We start from the raw sequence: 22,435 nt of genomic DNA on the forward strand, positions 1-22,435 counted from the left end.
CCGAGATCCAGCCGGTTTTTGATGCTGAAGAAAGTAGTCCGGCAAGTTGCTGGGGTCACAAAAGTAAAGTGTTTTTCTTCTCAAAACCATATGCGTTCAAAAGAGTGATATATTTGCACCACAAAAACGTTCAAACCTCGTTATCACTTGGCACTATTTTTCTCGATTCCTATCACTGCGCGTGGACAACGTTTTTGTAATGCAAATGTGTCACTGTTTTTAACACATTGTTTTGAGGAAAAAAACGCTTTATTTTCGAGACCCCAGCCAACTGGCCGGACTACTTTTGTCAGCAACAAAACTGGACAGAACCTCGGCCCACGGGACACTGTCGAGGGTAAGTCTGTGTACTACACTGGTGGTGGGGACGCCATAGAGTTTGATGTGTAAAAACCCGAACTACCCCTTTAAGGTTGAAAAACTGCATTTACAAGCACTCGGTAATTCCCTGGAATTACTTACTCTAGTTTCTCTTGCTTTCTCATAATTTTACTTTTTATCTAATTGTTATTTTTATTTTCTTATGTTTATTTTAAATCTTATAACTTTTTTATCCTAATCATGTTTGAACTGCCCTGGTATGAAATGTGCTTCCCATGATTCCATGCATGATATAGGATATTCATATTTGAATATGCATCTTCAAACCGTTAACCTGTTCTTTGACTGTGTTGTTTATGTTTGAAAAAAAAATATTCATATTGTATTTAATAGTGCATTGTCAGTGAAAAAATTCACACTTACAGTATGTTTTAGAACGATATATACTTGTACCTGTAATAATAATTACTTTCTAAAATGTGGAAAGAATGAAAATTGCCAAACTATTCCATTGCATCCTTTTAGGATATAATTTAACAACTCTAGGTACGTAGTGTAGATTGGCATGATGGATAACTGTTCTTTGTTCGAACTGCAGAAACGAAAGCAGTCTCTATGATGTCAGAACCACGTTTGAAAGCTTAGAAGTTTAATGCAGTGTGAGGGTATCCTGATCTGATGTGCTCCTGGGCCTGCTTGTTGGCAGCACTCTCCTGTAGGAGGTGTGTTAGCAGTGTGGAGAGGCGCTGCCGAATGGCTCGTCCATACTCTATGTCCAGGCCCCCTTCAGTCTCTGCACACTCCTGCACTGCACTCTGTAGCTCCACCTGCAGTGGGAGTTCTGCCTTGGAACCGAGGACCGTGGGAGAAAACCAAGGTCTGAAGATCTTCTCACAGATCACCTATCAAAAGCAGAGAAAGGAATAAAGCAGGATGAGATATGACCAGACATGGAGGGTGACAGACTGAGAGCCCCTCGAAGGGAGAGGAAAATTACCCCCTGGGTCAGTTGTTTCAAGCATAACCTTCATTATCAGCAATGCCATCATCAGCCATATTCCCATTACCCATTTGTTTGAAGGATGGCATGATGCTTGACCTCTCAGCCACAGCACAAAGCCCCTTTTGTTCTAAAAGGCAGACAGCATAATGGAGTGGAAAGGGTCAGTGGACTCGGTAAGTGATCATGAACTGTGAGTGCTTTTCAGCCTGCTTCAGCGGGGCTCTATGCACACATTTTGTCCGTAGACTTGGTTTCATCTAAACAACAATTAATTAATAAGGCATTGTTAGGTAAATATGACAATTATGCCAAAATGTGTGTATGCTAATCTCTCTTTCTGTACCTAGTTGAATTTCATTTGTACAATTATTAGAAGAGTGATTGAGAAATTATGTGAGTTCACTGTAGCTCTGAAGAACTGTTAATCGTTTTAACATTTATCAAGTTTCCCCTCAGCTAATATGAATCTACAATGGTGAGTAGTTTTGGGATGTAGTGGCACACCACTCTTGCCTGTTAGATGGTAAACTGGACAAAGGCGTCTGCTAAATAACCATAACAACCATAACCATAAACAGAATTAAGTTCAACCAATCTCAGAACAAGTGGGGAGCACAGAGAAACACAACACACAACCTATATAATCCTAGTAATCCTTTCAATCTAGACAATGTTGACATTTAGCGTAAAAAGTTGCTGAGAATCCATATGCAGTTTGTTCCTATTTTGCTTGCTTGGTCAAATTAATGTTGCTGACACTGTGAGGTGTTCTAAAAAATACTTACAAATAAAAACATATCTTTCTTGAAATGTGAACTGTAATTAATTTGCTTTAATAGCCACCCCCAACCCAAACACACACACACACACACACACACACACACACACACACACTACAATGCTTACCTGCAAGTTGCTGTTTTTGCGTTTTGAGTCACATTTTCTTTTGTGTGTGTCACACTTGGAGACACAATCGAAGAAGTTACAGTCTCCGTCACTGGTGCAGTTCTGCTCTAATATATCCTGCATTTTTGGCTCAAAGAAAGCCATGTCCACATCTATAGCCACCACCTTTAAAAAAACACAGTTTTAAATGGGGGTGTAATCAGTAAAGGTCCTGTGTCTTGAAGTATTGTTGGGGTTTTTTTTGCACTTGAGAGTGCCTTCAACTTCATTTTCAGAGCACTTCGGTCAAGTGTCGCTACGCTATGGTCATCAAGAGAGAAGTGACATTGACGAGCCCAGTGGTTCTAAAAGTTGAGCGTTGTGGAAAAATGGTCAGCGCAGAGGGATTTTTTCCTCCGAGTTCTGTGAATGCTGCACCTCATAGGATTTGTATAGAAAATAGCTGCCATCAACGCAAAACAATGTTATTGGTGGACACAGGCCCTTAAGGAGTTTTTCATCCAAAATTAGTAAGATATCATGCAAACCCCCTGAGGACGCCCTTAGATGGTGTTTTTTTTGTGTGTGTGATACCGTGCTATATGTAAATAAATCTGGCATGTAGCCTGGAGCACAGAACTGCAGTACAGCAGCATATTATACTACAGAACTACAGCATATCTTAGATGGTTTGCTCCTGCAACACATGTGATTATCTGTCTTCCACTTGATCATATACCATCAAAGATGGTAACATAAGATAATTAGATTAGTTTTCGAATCTAATCTAACAAAACATACTTCAACATATGGAAAATTGTTGCGATGTTTAAATTTTACATTTCCTAAAACATGCTATAGTATACAGTAAACATCAGAATGCATGTAAATATACACTGAATAAAGGAAAAACTATGTCCTTCAGGAAATGCAGTGATTTCAATATACAGTATGCTTTGTTGTTTCCCTGCTCAATGTACTGACTAAGCCTGCCAGAATTAGGCTTGATGAACTAAACACATTAGATGAGTCGGCTGATCTGAACTTGTTCTTCTGTGTATGTATGTGCATGCAGTACTCAACTGTAAGATCTTTCCTGATGGCAAAGTTTTCAGGCTTGATGTCACAAAGGTGAAGATGGTGGGAAAAGTCCTCCTCAAAGTGTTCAACCATGTCTAAGAAGCTGAGTGCAATGCGATGTATCCTGTCCCTGTCTACCCCTGGTCTCTTATACCCATTCCAAGAGGTTTGATCCAAGCCAGACGAATCGTCTACAGAGAAGATATTTTGATCCCAGGCATGTCCGGCTACAAGATACTCCACAGCATAAAAATGTCCACATGAGCCCACCACCTTGGCTACATGGTGGCTAAGGTCCTGAAGCACCCTGAGGAAGGTGTACTCCTCCTGCTGAAGCAGTGCCCAGAGGGATGCCAGCTCTGCCTGGCTATAAACCCATCCCTGTTCCCTCACATGCTGTCCCCATAGCTGAGGCAGTGACATGTTGACATTCATCTCTAGACCCAGAGAGTTCTTTATCTCAAGGGTGGCATAAAGGACCACGTCCAAGGGTGTGAGCTCTTCTTGAACCCCGGTGTTACCTGGTGTGTCAAGATAGTCCAGGAAACCGAAGGGCTCGTAAGAAGAGAAGTTTTCCAGTTTAGATTTGAGCACCACTGGAGTGCCACGCCAGTCAGCCACCATCACCTTTTTGCCATTCTCATAGTAGAGACAGCGCTTGTATTCAACAGTACCACCAATGCACAAGTCTTCACACAGGTCACCAGTCAGAACACCTTGCTGGTACTCCTCACACTGAAAGACACACAAAAAAAGTTCACAGTCATAAATATGCTAGTCAGATGTCACCCTCGGTTCAGCACATTCACCCGGCAGAAGAGTATCTTTAGTGGCAGACTGCTGTCGCTGCCCTACTCAACAGACAGACTTGTCCCCAGGGCCAGAGCAGTAGAGGAAACAGAGTGGCGTGGCGACACTTTTTACATTACATTACATTTGGCTGACACTTTTTAACCAAAGCGTCCTACAACATGGAAATATGTCAAGCATTTTAAAGCAATTCTAACAACAATTTGTAGAGTGCAGTAGGAATAATGAACAATGACAAATAAAAATAAAGAAGAAAAAATTAAATAGGTAGAGTGCAGTAAGAATAAGTGCATCAATGAGTGCAATTGTTCGGAGGGGGGATACATAGCCAGAGAGTACTAGGCGAGCGAGTCTTGAATTTGATATATCTGGATGACCAATGGGGTGATATTTAACTAGAGATATATTTTTCAAACTGATAATGAGTATTTACATTTAAGGTCTACTGATATTTCTACAAAAACAATTATTAGGCTAGCATAAAAATGCAATGAATAAGACATTTTTTACTCTCTCAATAAGCCTAAAATTAAAGAGAAACTATGCAGGATTGGCGATTTCATCTCCGGTTTCGGTTTTGTTTTTCGTTTTCGCTCGTTTTATGCTTGCATATTTCTCTGCAGAGCTTCCCCGACAGGTTTAGCACGTAGATTTATACATGGGCTATATATAAATATATAAATTGCAAGTGTGGTTCTTGTTGTTCCTTAGGCGTCTCAGACTTCCAGATGTAAACAAGGAGCGATCGTCTCCTGAACAAACTGCAAGGTTGCAATAGCGGATAGGGACACTGGGGGCGGGAGGAAATGTTTTCGATAAAACTGGTCAGTCAAGCAAAACAACGATTTCTAAGCGATTTTATGACTATGAAAAAGTTGCATAGGGTCTCTTTAATATATCAAAGTATTAAATAAAATCCGCAATAGCATTATGTATTATCTATATATAAATCTATATTCCACTCCACATTTAATTTCAACAAATTATCAACATCAATCAAGACTAGGCTATTTTGCACTGCCTCCATGCTATCTCTCCCTAGTCAGTAAAATCAGACAAGTTACCGTAAAACTGTGAGTAGACCCTTGTAGCGGCAACGAGTATAAGCACCTCTTTGGTAGCGGTTATGCCAAAGATTGTATAGTCATAAACCGTCTCTGGTCATGCTACTGTGTTTTAGAGGAAATGGTGTAATTGAGTGATGTCACTGTTTCCAGCAGATACCCAAAATGTAAAAGTGGCTGGGGCATCTTCTATGCTAATTTTGTCAGACTTGTAAGTCATGCTTGCTACAGCTAGATATTCCACAAGACAGATTTTTACCTTGATGAGAAATATTGTGACCCCCTACCCCTACAGGTTAGGCACTTAGCTCATCTGAAGGAGAATTCTCTGTAGAAATTCTGGAGGACAGACCAGATTAATTTATGTTATTCTTTTTTTCTGTTTTCTTTATTATTATCATTATTATTATTGTTATCATTACTACAATGACTATGACTTCTACTACTACTACTATGAATAATTTGCCTCTGTATCCATCTATCTATGTAGATAAATATGTGACACTAATTAATAAATATGAAGATTGCACATATCTGAGTTGGCTATGTGTTTCAACTAACAGCTGTTTTGTTGACTCTTTCAAGGCATGGCCAGTTAATGAGTCTGTCTGTATTGACATAACACGGTTGTGCAAGTTCCTTCTCTTTTTTTAAGCACTGCTGTACTCAATCCTGTAACGGAATATTAAAATCTACATGTAGTTGTCATAACAGTCTCTGTCCCATATCTCCCACAAAATAAGGGGAAGAGTCTAATCTGTGTCCATCTGTGCTTAACTGTTCCAATGGATTTTGGGTGTCTTCCCAGATTCTTTTTATACATCTCCAAGCAGCTGCAGGTTACACGTCCTATCCAACTTTCCAGCTAGCGCGTCACAATGGTCAGCAGCTGTTTTCAGCTTCTGTTTGCACAAGCAGGCAGTATGGCTGTATTCTAGAGAGTGCTAACATTCATGTCCGTTGTGACTTATTTGAACTACAGTAAGTTTATGTAAAGGTTGGGGATGCCAGAATTTCCAGTCTTCTCCAGTGTTTTTTTCATTTTTCAGGACTTCAGCACAACACAAACCCATAGACCCTCATCTATTACTGCATTCAAAATATAGGCTATTGTCATTTTAAAACAAATTAAACAACAGCACTTATTTCATGTCGTCAATAATTCAAGAATGTATGTTAATGTAGCATTAGGTCTGTAATGAGCTCTTAACATAAATAAAACATGCCCCTGAATATAACTGGAAGCCTTGTATATCATAAATAAATCAGTCATTCAAATATCTCAAAAGCACAATAAACGTGGCAAGATCTTTGATCAAACCCAAATTCGAGGGAAAAACTGTAGCTTGTTCTGTATGAAATGAGTCCATCCTGGAAGTGGTCTACTATTGACTCATAACCCTTGCATATGTGCTTTATGTCTGTTTTAGCCTATAGACATAGGAGAGTAGTAGGTGATGCTTCCTGTTAAATACTGTAAACTGGGCAATGGTCATTTTTGGTATGTCAGGAATGTTATAAACAAACAACCAGAGACATCTTCCCACTCCGTAAATTTTTTTCAAAGAAAGACAGTTCCATCTTAGGGTAGTAAATTACTGTAATGCCACGTTAGAACAGTTTTGAAAATATTTTTTAAAAAGCACCAGATTACATTGATGTTCCAATGCAGAGGAAGGAAACAATGGTAATGCTGTTTGAGTGACCATAAAATGGACTGCATGATGTTTATTCATGTTTAAGTGAGTGGAACAATGAAGGCATTCATCCTTCCACAAAGTTTGATCTGAGTGACAGTGCGTGACCAGTATTTCAAGGAATTACATTAGCTGAGAACAATACTACTATGTTGTAGCTGAGAGCAACATTGAATAGAATAGAATATATTTTGAATAGAATATAGCAGACAATCATTGTCAATCTACTGTATGTCCCTATACCTCACAAAGGACATAAGGCTCTCAACCGTGTGTCAAGGCATACTTGTGTGCAGTGGAATTTTGAGGAACTCAATGTACTTCACTGATTCTTGAGATAAGGGACAAAAGACGTCCCCCATCAAAATGTTGCAATTTTCCTTAAAAAACAATAAATCATTTAATTTAAAATGGCTTTAAAAGATGGATATGAAAGATTTGTGTATGTTTAGACCCTTAGTTTTGTATATATTTATATTATTTCATAGTAAATTCGTAAAATACTGGCACTGTACTATGAAAGCCTATGCAAATGAACTCGTCCTCCGTAAAGGTGACAGAATCAAACTACAAAAATTAAGTGTTTAAAATGCCCAGAATGCACAATTATGGCTATGAGGTTAATTGGATGACTTAGTAAAATATCACAAAATACTTGAAGTGAACATTGCATTATTTTATACATTAACAACAGCCTTTCAAAATCTGTCCTCAATTTATGTCAACTCCGTCAGATATTGTTCAAATTCAAAATAAATCAGGCATATTTTGGTCAGCTTTAACCCTGAGGACCCCCTTAGACTTCTTTCTGTTGATGGATGCAGCAGTCCAACACATGGTCTCGCTAGTTTTTAAAAAATTCAAATATTCAGCGAACAAGTTGAAAACCTTGTGGTCACAGCTTTTTTGTGTCAACACTGTCTTCAAAGTAGGGATGAATTCAATCAAGAAGTTTGAAATAAAAGTTGGTATTTTAGTTTAGTTTAGTGGCAGCTAGCAACTGAGGAAAATCAAAACAGCTACCATCTACTACACATGAGTAAGTTGAAAAAAACATGTTGTTTTGTCAACTCCATCAGGCGTCAACTCTGTCAGATATTTTGTCTGACGGTGTTGACATGTAAGCTGATGGAGTGGAAAAGTGCTCCCAAATACTCATTAAGTCACGTATAACAACTGCAAAACATGATAATACTGAAAAGTATGCATGTTGATTGATTTCAGAAATATCTAAAATACCCAAATGGCAAATAATAACTTTAACTAGATGTACCGCATCGCGGTACACAATATGACCACCACTCAGTCCTTCACAATCTCTCCGCAAAAATAAATCACACTTGTCAATTTGTTTCCATCTCCTACTCCATCCCCTACTGCAACTTTTATGTATGTAAATGTGTGTGTGTGCTTGCTTTTGTGTATGTGTGCTTCTCTGTATGTGAGTTTTTACTCGTGTGTATGTGTGTGGCGGGGTAATGGGATGTGTGTGTGTGTGTGTGTGTGTGTGTGTGGCGGGGTAATGGGATGTGTGTGTGTGTGTGTGTGTGTGTGTGTGTGTCTGCTTACCTGCATTTGTGTGTGTTTTGTGTCTGTATGTGTATGTGTGTATGTTCACTTGTGAGTCAGTGTGTGTGGGTAATGGTGTGTGTGTGTGTGTGTGTGTGTGTGTGTGCGTGCGTGCGTATGGGTGTGTTAGAGCATGCGTGCGAGAACGTGTTTACGTGTGTGTGCGTGCAGGTCTGTGTGTGCGTTCATACACCTGCCTGTCTACTGTGTGTGTATGTGTGTGTCTTTGTACATGCATGTTTGTGTGTGTGTGTGTGTGCGTACCTGTGTGTATGTATGTGTGTGGATGTGTGTGTCTTTGTTTTTATGTGTGTGTGTGTGTGTGTGTGTGTGTGTGTACTGTACATGCATGTTTGTGAGTGTGTGCGTACCTGTGTGTATGTATGTATGTGCATGTGTGTGTGTGTCTGTGTACATGTGTGTCTGTGCGTGCGTTTGTGTGTGTGTGTGTGTGTGTGTGTGTGTGTACGTGCATGTTTGTGAGTGTGTGCGTACCTGTGTGTGTGTGTGTATGTACTGTATGTAGGTGTTTATGTTTGTGTGTGTGTGTCTGCTTGTCTGTGTGTGTGTGTGTGTGCGTGTGTGTGCCTGCATGTGTGTGCATGTATCTTTATATATGTGTGTGTGTGTATGTGTGTGTGTGTGTGTGTGTGCGTGTGCATAGTGTACAGTCGTTAAATGTATATGAATTTATTGTATGGTCCCCCATGAACCAAATGACAGAAAATTTGGCACACATTCAGAGGGTGTCATCAGGATCCTACACTTCAAATTTCATGCAGTTTTGACTAGGTGGCGCTAAACATTAAATGAGTGGTTATGGAATGGGTTGACATGACCCCTAGGCCCTGCAGTTCTCAAGATATTCACAGAAAACTGTGTCAAGCCTTCTACAGGCCAATTTTCAACCTAAACATGGGAGGAGAGATGTCTGTTTCTGTCCAGTAAAAGATTCTGAAACTGACGGGGACAGCTTGGCCCCTCCAAGCAAGCCAGACCAAGGAGCTCCTGATATGTCATAGCCCCTGATGTTATGGACTTCATAGAGCTAGGCATGTTCATCATCTCTTGTCCAATACCCAAGTCCCGCAGGTTAGACAAACTATCAGTGATGGGCAGTAGCTTCACTACTTGTAGCGAAGCTACTAGCTTAGGATAACTACATTTCTCAGTAGCTTGATGGCGTAACTATTATCTGAAGCAGATCGTTTTTCAATAGTTTAGCTATTTTGTTTTACTGTGTAGTGCAGTAGCTTTTAAAGAAACTACATTTTCCAGAGCATCTGTGGAGCTCACAGTAGAGCTTCTTTCTGGCCACCCATAAATGTATCATTTAGGCTACAGTATATTCTGTATAAACTTGAAAGACAAACTAATTTTCCAAGCCAGAGATGAAGCAACAAAATTGTACTTGATGTACTAAGATGTTGGTGGTAGTGGTTTTGTTAAGCAAAGTCTATGAAATAGTCTGTCAAAATTGGTTGCATTAGTTTTAACTTGCTCATGGTAAAGATAAACTGAATGGGTAATTGTACTTTTAAACATAGCACCAACATTTCAGCCAAGTAGAATGTAACTAGGATAATCAAGAGGTGAAGCTTAGAGTTTAAAGCTTGACTTGTAATAAAACGTTAGCTTGCCGTTTATCCTGCAAACTTAAGAAATGACAAAATCTAATTTGGGCTACATACATACGTATGCACACTCTCCGTGGGCGACATATGCACACTCTCTACGTGGAGCCTGTTTTTCTCAAATTGGTTTTGGTTATCGTTTTTGAACTGAACATAGGCTATGTTATAGCCCACATGGGTCATTCCGTGTCAAATCACCCAATTTCAGCCAATTTGGAAAGTGACCCTCTCCAAAAAAATCTGAAATAAATCACAGGTGTTTGTAGCCTAGACCTATGCACAAATCTTAAATAGTATGTCTGGATCACTAATGGTTTAAAAACTGCAGCCCTTTGAAGCTTCAAGTCATTTTAAGCATTGTGGTGAACAATCCTTTTTGATCAACCTGCAACGTTATTGGTTCTTTCGGTATTTCACACACATCAGTGAAACTATGTGAATGGAAGCACATTTTCCTGTTGAATTAAGAAATCTAATCAGATGAGACGTGTCTTGTGTAATTTCCCCTCTGCAAAGCTCTGAAAATGGCTATAAATTCATTGTGTGAAAAGACATCATCACTTTTGAAGGCTTCTCATTCGAAAGGTATGTGCCACAAATTTCATCAGGTTTTTTTCCCACTCATGTATGGACTATAAGGTCATGTCCATGCATCAACTTTGGTTGTAATTGTTGTCATATTGTCAGAGCATTTTGTTTTAATTGGGCTTGATTTTCAAAAAGCCCATTTTCATCCTATCATTTCACCATGTGGACTGTTAACAGGATTTTTTTTAATTTTACCATATCACATTCTGTATGTGAGGATCATCTGTCCAAAATGTGGGCTTGTTGCTGAGTTTCTTTATTGGAGATATGATTTTTGGAAAATATTCTCTATAAATCCACTGAACTTGCATTGGATCTGCAGTACCACTTTGCACCACATGGGATGCTCTTTTAATACAATGGAAGTCAATGGAAGAGTAAGAGATTCACTTGTTTGCTGCACATATCCAATCTAAACACACATTTTATGGTTCATAGTTGAATTTCTCCAAGTAATTATTGCAACATGAACAACATACTACTCATAAATAAATCTTATTTAGAGAAAATAAGCGGATCAAGCTAATTATACACACATAAGACTGACTGGTCATTATACATACAAGATACTTGATGAGTTATCTCCTTTTCATGAATGCGTCTTGGATCCAGGCAATAGCGTTTTGAGCCCTCATACCCTTTGATTAAAACTTTTATGTGATGGAAACATGCATGGTCATCTTCATCAAGTGAAATATCTGCTCTAAACTGCATCTGACGCTTTTTCTGCATCTGATAATGCACTGAATTCTTGAAACCCCGTTTTTCTTGAATATGTTCATGACTTTCATTTTCCAACTTCTATGGTGGTGTAGAAAACTGTTACAAAGATGGCAAGCTAAATCCTCTTGCTGCATGTATGATCAGTCAGTCGTATGTGTGTATATTTAGCTTGATCAGTTTATTTAGCTAAATAAGATTTATTTATGAGTAGTATGTTGTTCATGTTGCAATCATTACTTGGAGCAATTCAACTATGAACCATAAAATGTGTGTTTAGATTGGATATGTGCAGCAAACAAGCGAATCTCTTACTCTTCCATTGACTTCCATTGTATTAAAAGAGCATCCCATGTGGTGCAAAGTAGTACTGCAGATCCAATGCAAGTTCAGTGGATTTATAGAGAATATTTTCCAAAAATCATATCTCCAATAAAGAAACTCAGCAACAAGCCCACATTTTGGACAGATGATCCTCACATACAGAATGTGATATGGTAAAATTAAAAAAAATCCTGTTAACTGTCCACATGGTGAAATGATAGGACGAAAATGGGCTTTTTGAAAATCAAGCCCAATTAAAGCAAAATGCTCTGACAATATGACAACGATTACAACCAAAGTTGATGCATGGACATGACCTTATAGTCCATATATGAGTGGGGGAAAAACCAGATGAAATTTGTGGCACATACCTTTCGAATGAGAAGCCTTCAAAAGTGATGATGTCTTTTCACATAATGAATTTATAGCCATTTTCAGAGCTTTGCAGAGGGGAAATTACACAAGACACGTCTCATCTGATTAGATTTCTTAATTCAACAGGAAAATGTGCTTCCATTCACATAGTTTCACTGATGTGTGTGAAATACCAAAAGAACCAATAACGTTGCAAGTTGACCAAAAAGGACTGTTCACCACAATGCTTAAAATGACTTGAAGCTTCAAAGGGCTGTAGATTTTAAACCATTAGTGATCCAGGTATACTATTTCAGATTTGTGCATAGGTCTAGTCTACAAACACCTGTGATTTATTTCAGATTTTTTCGGAGAGGGTCACTTTCCGGCACTGGGTGATTTGACACGGAATGACCCACATGTGAAATTCAAGGTAATTAAGTTACTGTATTTGTTATGCTGATTATGTTGGCTAGGTGACTGACTTGGCATGAAGCTTTATTGGTTGATGTTCATTGTTTTGTAAATTACATAGCTTCTGTAAATTACATAAATTCCATAGTTTCTGATGTAGTACACTTCTTTTGCGAAAGTTATAACTTACCTTGCATTTACTATAGAGCAGTGGTTCTCAAACTTTTTCTTTCATTCCCCACTTTGATCAAGGGGGCTTTCTCGAGCCCCACCTGTCCATCATCGCTCTATAGAAAGTATAGGCCAAGCTCAACATTTTCATATTTATAACGTCACTTGCTAAATATACATCAGTAGGCCTAACAAATAACAGTTAGGCTACTAAAGATAAATATCAGTTCAAAAATAGAGAAAATAAAAATCTAAATCAATGACCAATAACATCAGTTTTTTGTCATTGACAAGGTGTCAATCCTTGCTTCAAAAAAAGCTGATTTCCAATAATACAGCAAAAGGGCCAACTATATGCTACCACTGTGTTATAAATGAAGTTCAACACTCTCACAACCTCGTTCAAAATCTTATTCAGGTCAAGCCTTGACGCGAGCGCTTCCCTGAATGAAACAGTCCGTCTGTTGCGCATCGGGCACTACCCTCTTTATCACGACGATAGCATTTCTTTTACCTGCTATCGTCTGTGCGCCAACCGAGCAAAGTCCCTCACAGTTTTCCCATTTGATGTCCTGTTCTGCCAGGTAGACTAATTTTTGAGATCAATGTTGAATAGTTAATCTGCAGTGGCCCTACTTTTGGCACACTCGCAGAATAGAATATCTTCGCCCGCTGTCAAGTTAACAAAGCGGACATAAGCAATAACTAAACCACCTTTGTAACTGTCGGTGGCCTTGTCCATTTGCAAGGCAAAACATGAGTGTTTGCGTTTGTCAAGCAGTTGTTCTTCGAGATCGCAGAACAGCAATTGTCGGACAGATAGAGATAGTCAAGATATCCTTCAATTTTACTGCGCTCGTCTCGAACATAAACGGGTTTTTTTTGTTTCCGCTGCAATTAAAATTCAGACATCAATCATTTTTTTCGGACTGTGGTTCCAGGACAGACTAACATTTTAATCTGGTCAATGAAAGGCCTACAAGAGTCTAGATTACCTTGTTTGTGTTTGTTTTGTGAGATGGAGGTGCATTCTCGTAATTATCAATAAAGGAAGGCACAGGCTACAGATTAAAAAGAAATCTCCGGTTTTTGACGTCAGCTCGCGCCCCACCTGGCATGTCTCTGCGCCCCACTAGAGGGGCGCGCCCCACAGTTTGAGAAACGCTGCTATAGAGTAACTGGTAGCTTAGCTCACTACATCTTCTAAGTAGCTTGCCCATCACTATTATATAACTTTTATATAAAAATGTCTAATACTTGGCTCTACATTGAAGGCAGAAATGGCCGATAAAACTCTATCTATGTATTTACTTACTTGCTGAAAGAAATAGAAGCAAATCAAAGAACTTACCAGACTGAGGCCCTGTAGATACCCTTACCCTTGATACTCTCTCCCTTTGCAATGTCAAAACTAGGTAAATATCTTTAATTAGTTCGATTCTCGATTAGTTTGTCAACACCGTCAATTGTGTGTCAACACCGTCAGTTGTGTGTCAACACCGTAAGATGGAGGTTTTTCATTTATATATAAAAATGTATGCTTCTTTTTTTCAGTTGAGTGTGTTCATACATTAAAACAACAATGTATCTCCATGCATCAGTGTCTTGTGTGCACAAAACCACTGACTGTATATATTAAAAATGAAAAAAATAGTCAACTAAATTAAGATAATTTAAAAAGGCTCCCTCCAAAACAATGTAAAATGATATTAAAAGTGTATGCAATGCAATTTTTCACTAAACCTTGCTAAGGCACACCATTTCTACACACATAAAAAACTTTACAGTGTTGTTGAATTGATCAAACACACAAAAAAACATATTTTCATGTGTCTGACGGAGTTGACAAATGTGAAGTTCCTAAGTGAGTAAATGTCAATTTTTATAAAAAATGGTTTAATAAAAAACCTGTGTCTTTTCATGGTATGATAGATGAGACATGTGTTTATGAAGATATCCAGTTCAAATTAATGTAGTATAGTTTTTTTGTTGGTCACTTTTTAAAAGCACTTTTGTCCATAATCTCAAGAATCAGTGACTTGTATACATGCTCATGAAATACAGTAGGCTAAAAGGACCTTTTTAAATGCATCAATGCCAGTCTCTTAATCAAATGTTTAATAGGCTAGAGGAGTTGTGAAGGAGCCTAATAGATCTGCATGAATGCCAGCTTCTTAATGAAATGTTAGGTAGTCATAGGGGGGTTGTAAAGGAGCCTAATATGCTACAGATCTATTGAGCAGCTCAGTCAACATCATGTAAGCATATGCCTATTGCTGTGGTCAACATTCTGCAAAGAGAAAATGTGGCCATCAGAATGAACACCTTTTTATAGCCTTGTTATATAACTTCATAATTAAACTAATAAATCAGTAACCTGATAAAGTCAGTGTGCCTTGTCAGATTGGTTATACCTTTGGTTTGCCCAGGTGTTTCCAACTTATTTTGGCAGGTGACCCTATTTTGATATATTGCATATAAAAATTAGCCTGGCTAGCGCCTACCACTCCTCAAATGGGTCATTCCGTGTCAAATCACCCAATTTCAGCTACATTTGGAAAGTGACCCTCTCCAAAGAAATCTGAAATAAATCACAGGTGTTTGTAGACTAAACCTATGCATACATCTTCAATAGTATATCTGGATCACTAATGGTTTAAAAACTACAACCCTTTGAAGCTTCAAGTAATTTTAAGCATTGTGGTGAACAATCCTTTTTGGTCAACTTGCAACGTTATTGGTTCTTTTGGTATTTCACACACATCAGTGAAACTATATGAATGGAAGCACATTTTCCTGTTGAGTTAAAAAATCTATTTAGATCAGAGGTATCTTGTGTAATTCCCCCTCTGCAAAGTTCTGAAAATGGCTATAAATTGTGATTATGTCTTATGTGTGATTGTCTTATGTGTGTATATTTAGCTTGATGAGTTTATTTCGCTAAATAAGATTTATTTATGAGTAGTATGTTGTTCATGTTGCAATCATTACTTGGAGCAATTCAACTATGAACCATAAAATGTGTGTTTAGATTGGATATGTGCAGCAAACAAGTGACTCTTACTCTTCCATTGACTTCCATTGTATTAAAAGAGCACCCTATGTGGTGCAAAGTGGTACTGCAGATCTAATGCAAGTTCAGTGGATTTATAGAGAATATTTTCCAAAAATCTATCTCAAATAAAGAAACTCAGCAACAAGGCCAAATTTTAAACAGATGATCCGCACATACAGAATGATATATGGTAAAATTAAAACAAATCCTGTTAAATGTCCACATGGTGAAATAATAGGACTAAAATGGGCTTTTTGAAAATCAAGCCCAATTAAAACAAAATGCTCTGACAATATGACAACGATTACAACCAAAGTTGATGCATGGACATGACCTTATAGTCCATATATGAGTGGGAAATATATATATGAAATATATATGAAATTTGTGGCACATACCTTTCGAATGAGAAGCCTTCAAAAGAGATGATGTCTTTTCACATAAATTTATAGCCATTTTCAGAGTTTTGCAGAGGGGAAATTATACAAGATATGTCTGATCTGATTAGATTTCTTAATTCAACAGAAAAATGTGCTTCCATTCACATAGTTTCACTGATGTGTGTGAAATACCAAAAGAGTCAATAACGTTGCAAGTTGACCAAATATGATTGTTCACCATAATGCTTAAAATGACTTGAAGCTTCAAAGGGCTGTAGATTTTAAACCAAGAGTGATCCAGGTATACTATTTCAGATTTGTGCATAGGTTTAGTCTACAAACATCTGTGATTTTTTTCAGATTTTTTCGGAGAGGGTCACTTTCCGGCACCGGGTGATTTGACATAGAATGACCCAAATGGGACATGGTCTGGCAACCAGACGTTCATTTTCTCGTATTTGAAAAAAATGCCCAGATTCGTTCATTGGGCGCCACAGATGTCTATCAAATGTGTCTGTGCATAGCTCAGCATGGTCTTGCTTTTCCCCCTGTTCTGTGATTGGTCCCCTATCTCAGTCAAAAAATTAGGGCGGTAGTTTCCAGACTGCTTTGCAGCGTGAATGAAATCACCACACAAGGCAAGATGGAAACACCCAGGCTACATGTATAAATATCAATTGTAAGATACCCAGTATCTGGGTCGACCCCATTTGACTCCAAGGTTGGGAAACAATGCCTTAAAAAGGTTGAATATCTGCTGTAGGTAATGAAAACATTTTGGGATGTGCATGGCACAATTTTACTTGCAGTATGACATGCTCATACATACAGTATGTTCTCACCTGGTGGTCTGACCATATAACTTTGATTAACTCCAGGAAGGGAGCTGCTCTAGATGGAAAGACTGGGGTCGGTTTGCTCCTAAATTGTTGCACTTTCATACATTATAATACATGCATTTTTGTCATTCTGCTTCTCTTTAGTCTCCCATGTGTATTGTTTGACTGTTCCAGTGAGACTATGTGAGTGGAACTTAAAGTCTCCATCTCTGTAATAAAATTTGAGGCAGTGTTGGTATGTTTTTTTGGTATGCATTTTTATTACACTTCAAAAACACCCCAAATAGACCTGAAGCATAGAAATATGCTCTGGTCTCGTGTTTACCTGTTATACCACTGTTCTGCTGCATGGTCTGAACTGCTGCATTGATTCCAATGGAATTCCATCCATCATAACAGACAAATATAGACACCAACGTACACAAAATGTAGGCTACATTAGCCTGAAGAGGCCTCAAGTTGTTAAGGTAGATGAGAGAACATGATACGGGGCTTCTACACTTCTACAAACTGTTAAAATAAAAACAAGCTAATCCAAAAGGCTAAGGCTATCGTCAATGCTTCAAAATTGTATTTTCTTACATTGGTGTCGTATAGCTGTGAGGTGATCATGTCTTATCAGCGCTGACTTAAAAAGTTTGCTTAATTAATAAAAGTAATACAACTATTTTGAACAATTTACATTTGTAAATGGGTTTATCTCCTGCTATCTTTTATTTTTAAATTTAGTTATGTTCAGTTGTCTTAATTTAGTAGTAGACATTGGATCAAAGGTCATCATTTTTTTCTCTTGATTATTAATAACAGCCAAAAAAACACTGATACATTCCCACTGAGCAAAAACTGGTCCAAAATATGTCCAGAAGACGTGGTCGCCGAACTCCAGAAGACGTCTTCCGAGTAGCCAGAATGAAAGTTTTTAAGACGTCTTTCCTGGACGTTGAATAGATGTGTTGTTCTGGGTGTGATATAGGCGTCGCTTGAAGACTTAATTAGACATCCAGAAGACGTCCTCAGAGTAGCCAGAATGGCAGAATGTCTATTTGCAACTAATTTTGGCTGTCTATAGACGTCCCGAATGGGGTCAGGCTGGACTATTGTCCCAATGTCATTTATTAACTGATTATGGCTGTGAAATAGACGTCCAGATTATGACCTCGCAGAACGATTATTTGCAACTAATGTTGGTTGTCTATAGACGTCCTGAACCGGGTCAGGCAGGACTATTGTCCCAGTGTCATTTATCAACTCATTTTGACTGTAAAATAGACGTCCAGATCACAGCCTGGACAGACCACTGTTTTTTGGACGTCCATAGACGTTGCTTGCTCAGTGGGTTGATACAACAACATACTGTACAACATTAAACAGCCTAAACCAAACAGATTTAGGAGTATTTGAAGACTCTAGCCTCATTGGAGAAATTGTGACTGACTACACATATTGTAATAGCAATATTGGGAAATGGTAGATTAGCCACTGTTGTACCCCAAAAGGTCTGTGTTATATATGCACAAGTACACACACAGGCAGTTGATACTGATATCTAAAAAAAAGACATAAATTGTACAATAATAGGCAAACAACTCTTACCACTCGCTGGAGTATGCTTCGGCTCTTGTCATCTGTGCAGACATCTGAGAACATGTTCCTGTGTACAAGCAACAAGCCATTAAGGAGCAGCCAGGAGCCGAACCATAAGACAGCAAAGAGGAAAGTACTCCTCTTGCACACCTTTAAACTAAACCATTTGAGAAGGCCACACTTTCTGGCTGTGCCCAAGACCCGGCATAGTGGTCCCCTCATCTCTTACTCCTTTATTCTCCTGCTTCTCCCCACTTTGGCTGGGACTCTGTTGCTGTGTTGTTGACCAAACACTGTCAATTCACCCAGACCAGAAAGGAACTTTAGCTCTCACTGTGGTCCTCCATGGTATTTACTGAGGTTAAGGGAACATGCTTGAAGAAAGCTCCAATCAAGGGTGCCCCTGATGGTATTCTGCTCCAGCCTCTGTCTCCTTGCCATATCAGAGTCTCTTCTGTTCTCTCTTGCTTTGTTTTCAGTTGAAGTCTTGTTTATAGTCCTTTTTCTAGTTTGTCCCTCTGCACTTAACTCAGGAAACTGAGAAGGGGAGAGAGACAGGGACAGAAATCCAGTGCTCACTCAGGCACCGAGTTCTTGAGTCAGCCAATCTTTCTCAAACCAGAGCCACTTTCTCGTTTGCATTCTCATCTGTCTCCCACTTTTTCTGTCTGTTGCACCCTCCCACTTTGTTTCGTTTCTTTTTTCCCTTTATGGGCTTTCCTCTGTCTTTTTCTTTACCACACACCCCACCCCTTTCCTTTCCTTCCCACCCCTTTTTAAGGCTTTCCTCCTCTGCTCTGGGTCGCCTGCATATAATCAGCCTTTCCCTGTTTCCTTGGCAGCCAAAGAAAGCCCCTCCCCTCCTTGACTGTCTCCACAGCACTGTCACACCATGTGTTGTACATGAAAACCCAAACAAAACTCACTCAAGACCATAACAGCACTCATTTGTCATTTGATTGAAAGTGAAATAATCTGTTGAATTGGTTTGACTTGTTATGCTCCTTCGAGGTCAGTTATGTCATAACTTAGAAGTTTACTTTATCTGGCCTTTTGCAAATGATTGCCTCAATAAAATGTACATGATTGTAAACTATCCTCTTCATACAGCTACTCTCTAGAATATGTGCTTGGCATTGAATTGGTGCTTCATTTCCTGAGAATGTTGGAAAGCACTAGCAGTATTTGAAACCATTCAAATTCATGGTTGCATAACTGTAAGCAGTGTGTGCACCAAAAGACAGCTTTTCACAGAACTCAGTCAGATACTACAATTGTGTGGACAACAGCAAACAAGCCCAGACAGCAAATTATTTTGGTTCAGCTCCATCCCTAATCCAGTAAAGACCTGTCCTTTAAAAATCATGCCTTCTCAGAGTCATATGTCATCAGGAAAAGCTGATAATATTCTTTAATGACCTTCAAACACGAAACAAAGACATCCGCATTTCAGCCAGTGTGATCAAACATGCCCACTTTTAACCATATAATATATATCACATTTTTATTGAATGGAAAAGCTTTAATGTCATCTGTTTATTTAGAGATTCTCATGTATGCATACAGTGGCTAACATGCAGTGGCCACAAAAGTCATTAGATTCTTAGTGGGAGTCATTTGATTATTGACCCCCACTGTTGTGCCTTAGAACAGTGCTTCTCAAACTTTTCACAATGAGTGCCACCTCAGAAAGCAACTGGCTTTCCAAGTACCACCATTATGACCAGCATTAAAGTACACTAGCGTAGACCCATTTTACTGCACATTTTATATTGTACATATTGTTTTGCATGTTCTTTTTGTTTGTTTTTGTCCAAGTAAGACAACAAATAGTTTTGCTTCAGTGATTGTGTAGTTAAGGATTTTGCATTATATTCTTTTCATAAGAGTACCACTAGAGAAAGTCAGTGATACCCATACCACAGTTTGAGAACAGCACTTAGCCACAAGTTGCTCTAGGGAGACTGACCCCTATTGGTGTCTATAACTCTGGATAAAAGCATCAGCTAAATGCATTAGTAAGTAATATAGGAATTTGAAATAGATATGAACAGATATGGACTAGGGATCACTCTACCCAGAGTTGTACAACTGATTCAAGTCTGACATGTGAATGTAAACACTTTTGAGTATGGAATGCATTATTGTATCAGTTTTCCTGTATAACATACTGCTCAGGGAATAAATAAAATTATTCTTATAGTATTAAAAATAATCTTTTGGTGATTTATTGTACTCCCACAATGAAAGCAATTAGGGAAAATCCACCTTGGAAGGGAAGCAAATACAGTATATTCTGAGAAAAAGGAAAATCTCATAAAGAAATAAATATTTTTTACAAAAACACATAACTCACAATTATTGGTACCCCTTAAAAATGTTATGTAAAAAATCTTACTCTAACAGAAGCATTTTCCTATCTAATTGCAACAGAGTGTCTGAACTTTCAGATGTAGTTCATGATGTTCTTTTTCACTATGGTATGAAAATAAAGTCACTTAGAAGCTAAATCCTCTAGTCATTTTTCAACATAGGAAAGACAAGAGAATACACTAAATCTAAATAAAAAGAAAGTGTGTTGACATTTGTAAGTAAGTTCTATGGAAACTAGGTATTTTGTTAAAAATGTCTACATATATTTACTGTTAAAATGATGATTAAAAAGTTTTAATCATCTGGAAATGTGACAAACATACAGTTAAGGCCAAAATGAATCAGCCCCCCTGAAATTCTGGAACATTACTGTAAAATTCTCTCTAAAATGTTCATCCCTGATAAAATGTAAAAAATCAAACATTCACCAATGTTATTATGTAGTACCTGGTGCATTTTGGAGTGTTAATATTATTAATAGGAATGCTTAATCTCAAATAGTGTGAAAAGTGGAGTGGTCAAAATTATTAGCCCCCAGGTGATTTTTTTTTTTTGCTTTTAAATACACACAACCAACCTGTCACCTTTCAAACCACACCTTTGCAGTCAGTTAGTGTCCAGACAACACCTAAACATCCAATCAGCATTGATTGTTCACCTAAAGACTCCAAGGAACAGGCCTATAGGCACTTGAACACCTGTCTGAGAGGGGACTGCCTTTACAGGCATGCTGAAGATGAAGGAAATCTGTCTGGACCTCAGAAAGAAAATCATTGAGGCCTATACTATGGAGAAAGGCTATATACTGTAATTTCTAGATGCTTCAGAGTCTCTAGAACAGCTGCGCGAGGCATCATTACAAAGTACAAAGAGCTCCAAGTTTGTGCATATTCTAACCTAAGTGTGGATGAAAATGCTAAATATCTTAATCTATATATAGAAAAATCATCAGGGATGTTAGCAAGCATCCCCGCACATCCGCCAAAATGATCCGCTGACCCTGAGACCTCTGGGGTTGAAGTCTTGAGGAAGACAGTAGCGAGGGCTTTTCATTGTGTAGGCCTTCAAGGTCATCGGCCGAGAAAAAAAACATTACTCCAAAAGGGGCACTTCAAAGTCAGACTGAACGTTGCAAATGCACATTTAAAAACTAAAAATGACTTTTGGAAAACTGTCCTTTGGTCTAATAAGATTAAACTGGATACACGGATGTTGCCTATGTTTAGTGAAAAAAGGTAAGGCCTACAACCATAAAAATACAGTTCCCACAGTGAAGCATGGTGGTGGGAGCATCATGGGCTGTTTTGCTGTCTCAGGCACAGAGAGCCTTGTTTGGGTGCATGGGATCATGAAAAAGAAAGATTATGTTGACATCTTGAGGGATACAATCAAGAAGTCTGCTCTTAGTCTAGGCTTAGGTCACCACCAGGTCTTTCAGGATGATAACCCAAAGCATATGTGAAAAGTGAGAATATGTGGCACGTGCTTAAAGCAAGAGTCCATGCAAGAAAACCATGCAATTTGGAGGAGCTGGAGCTGGAGACTGTCTATAGAGATAGGTGCCAACCTA

The 22,435-nt window shown here is 38.5% G+C and overlaps 1 protein-coding gene across 1 annotated transcript; it reads right to left on the reverse strand.

Annotated features, from left to right (window-relative positions):
• Positions 1-732: 732 nt before the first annotated feature.
• dipk1c (divergent protein kinase domain 1C) lies at positions 733-19,099 on the reverse strand. The gene is made up of 4 exons (XM_062520875.1): positions 18,502-19,099; positions 3,293-4,024; positions 2,231-2,395; positions 733-1,223 (listed from the first exon to the last, which is right to left on the reverse strand). The coding sequence occupies exons 1-4, from the start codon at positions 18,712-18,714 to the stop codon at positions 963-965; spliced, it is 1,371 nt and encodes a 456-aa protein (XP_062376859.1). The 5' UTR covers positions 18,715-19,099; the 3' UTR covers positions 733-962.
• Between the last annotated feature and the right edge of the window lie 3,336 nt (positions 19,100-22,435).

This window comes from Sardina pilchardus, chromosome 19 (genome assembly GCF_963854185.1).
Source record: "Sardina pilchardus chromosome 19, fSarPil1.1, whole genome shotgun sequence".
Taxonomy (NCBI): domain Eukaryota; kingdom Metazoa; phylum Chordata; class Actinopteri; order Clupeiformes; family Clupeidae; genus Sardina; species Sardina pilchardus.

Excerpts from the sequence above, each read along its gene's own strand:
- dipk1c (XM_062520875.1), bottom strand. The coding sequence starts at position 18,714 with ATGAGGGGACCACTATGCCGGGTCTTGGGCACAGCCAGAAAGTGTGGC. Across the intron at positions 4,025-18,501 it reads GAAGCATACTCCAGCGAGTG|TGTGAGGAGTACCAGCAAGG; the intron begins GTAAGAGTTGTT and ends TGTGTCTTTCAG. Across the intron at positions 1,224-2,230 it reads GCAAAAACAGCAACTTGCAG|GTGATCTGTGAGAAGATCTT; the intron begins GTAAGCATTGTA and ends TGCTTTTGATAG.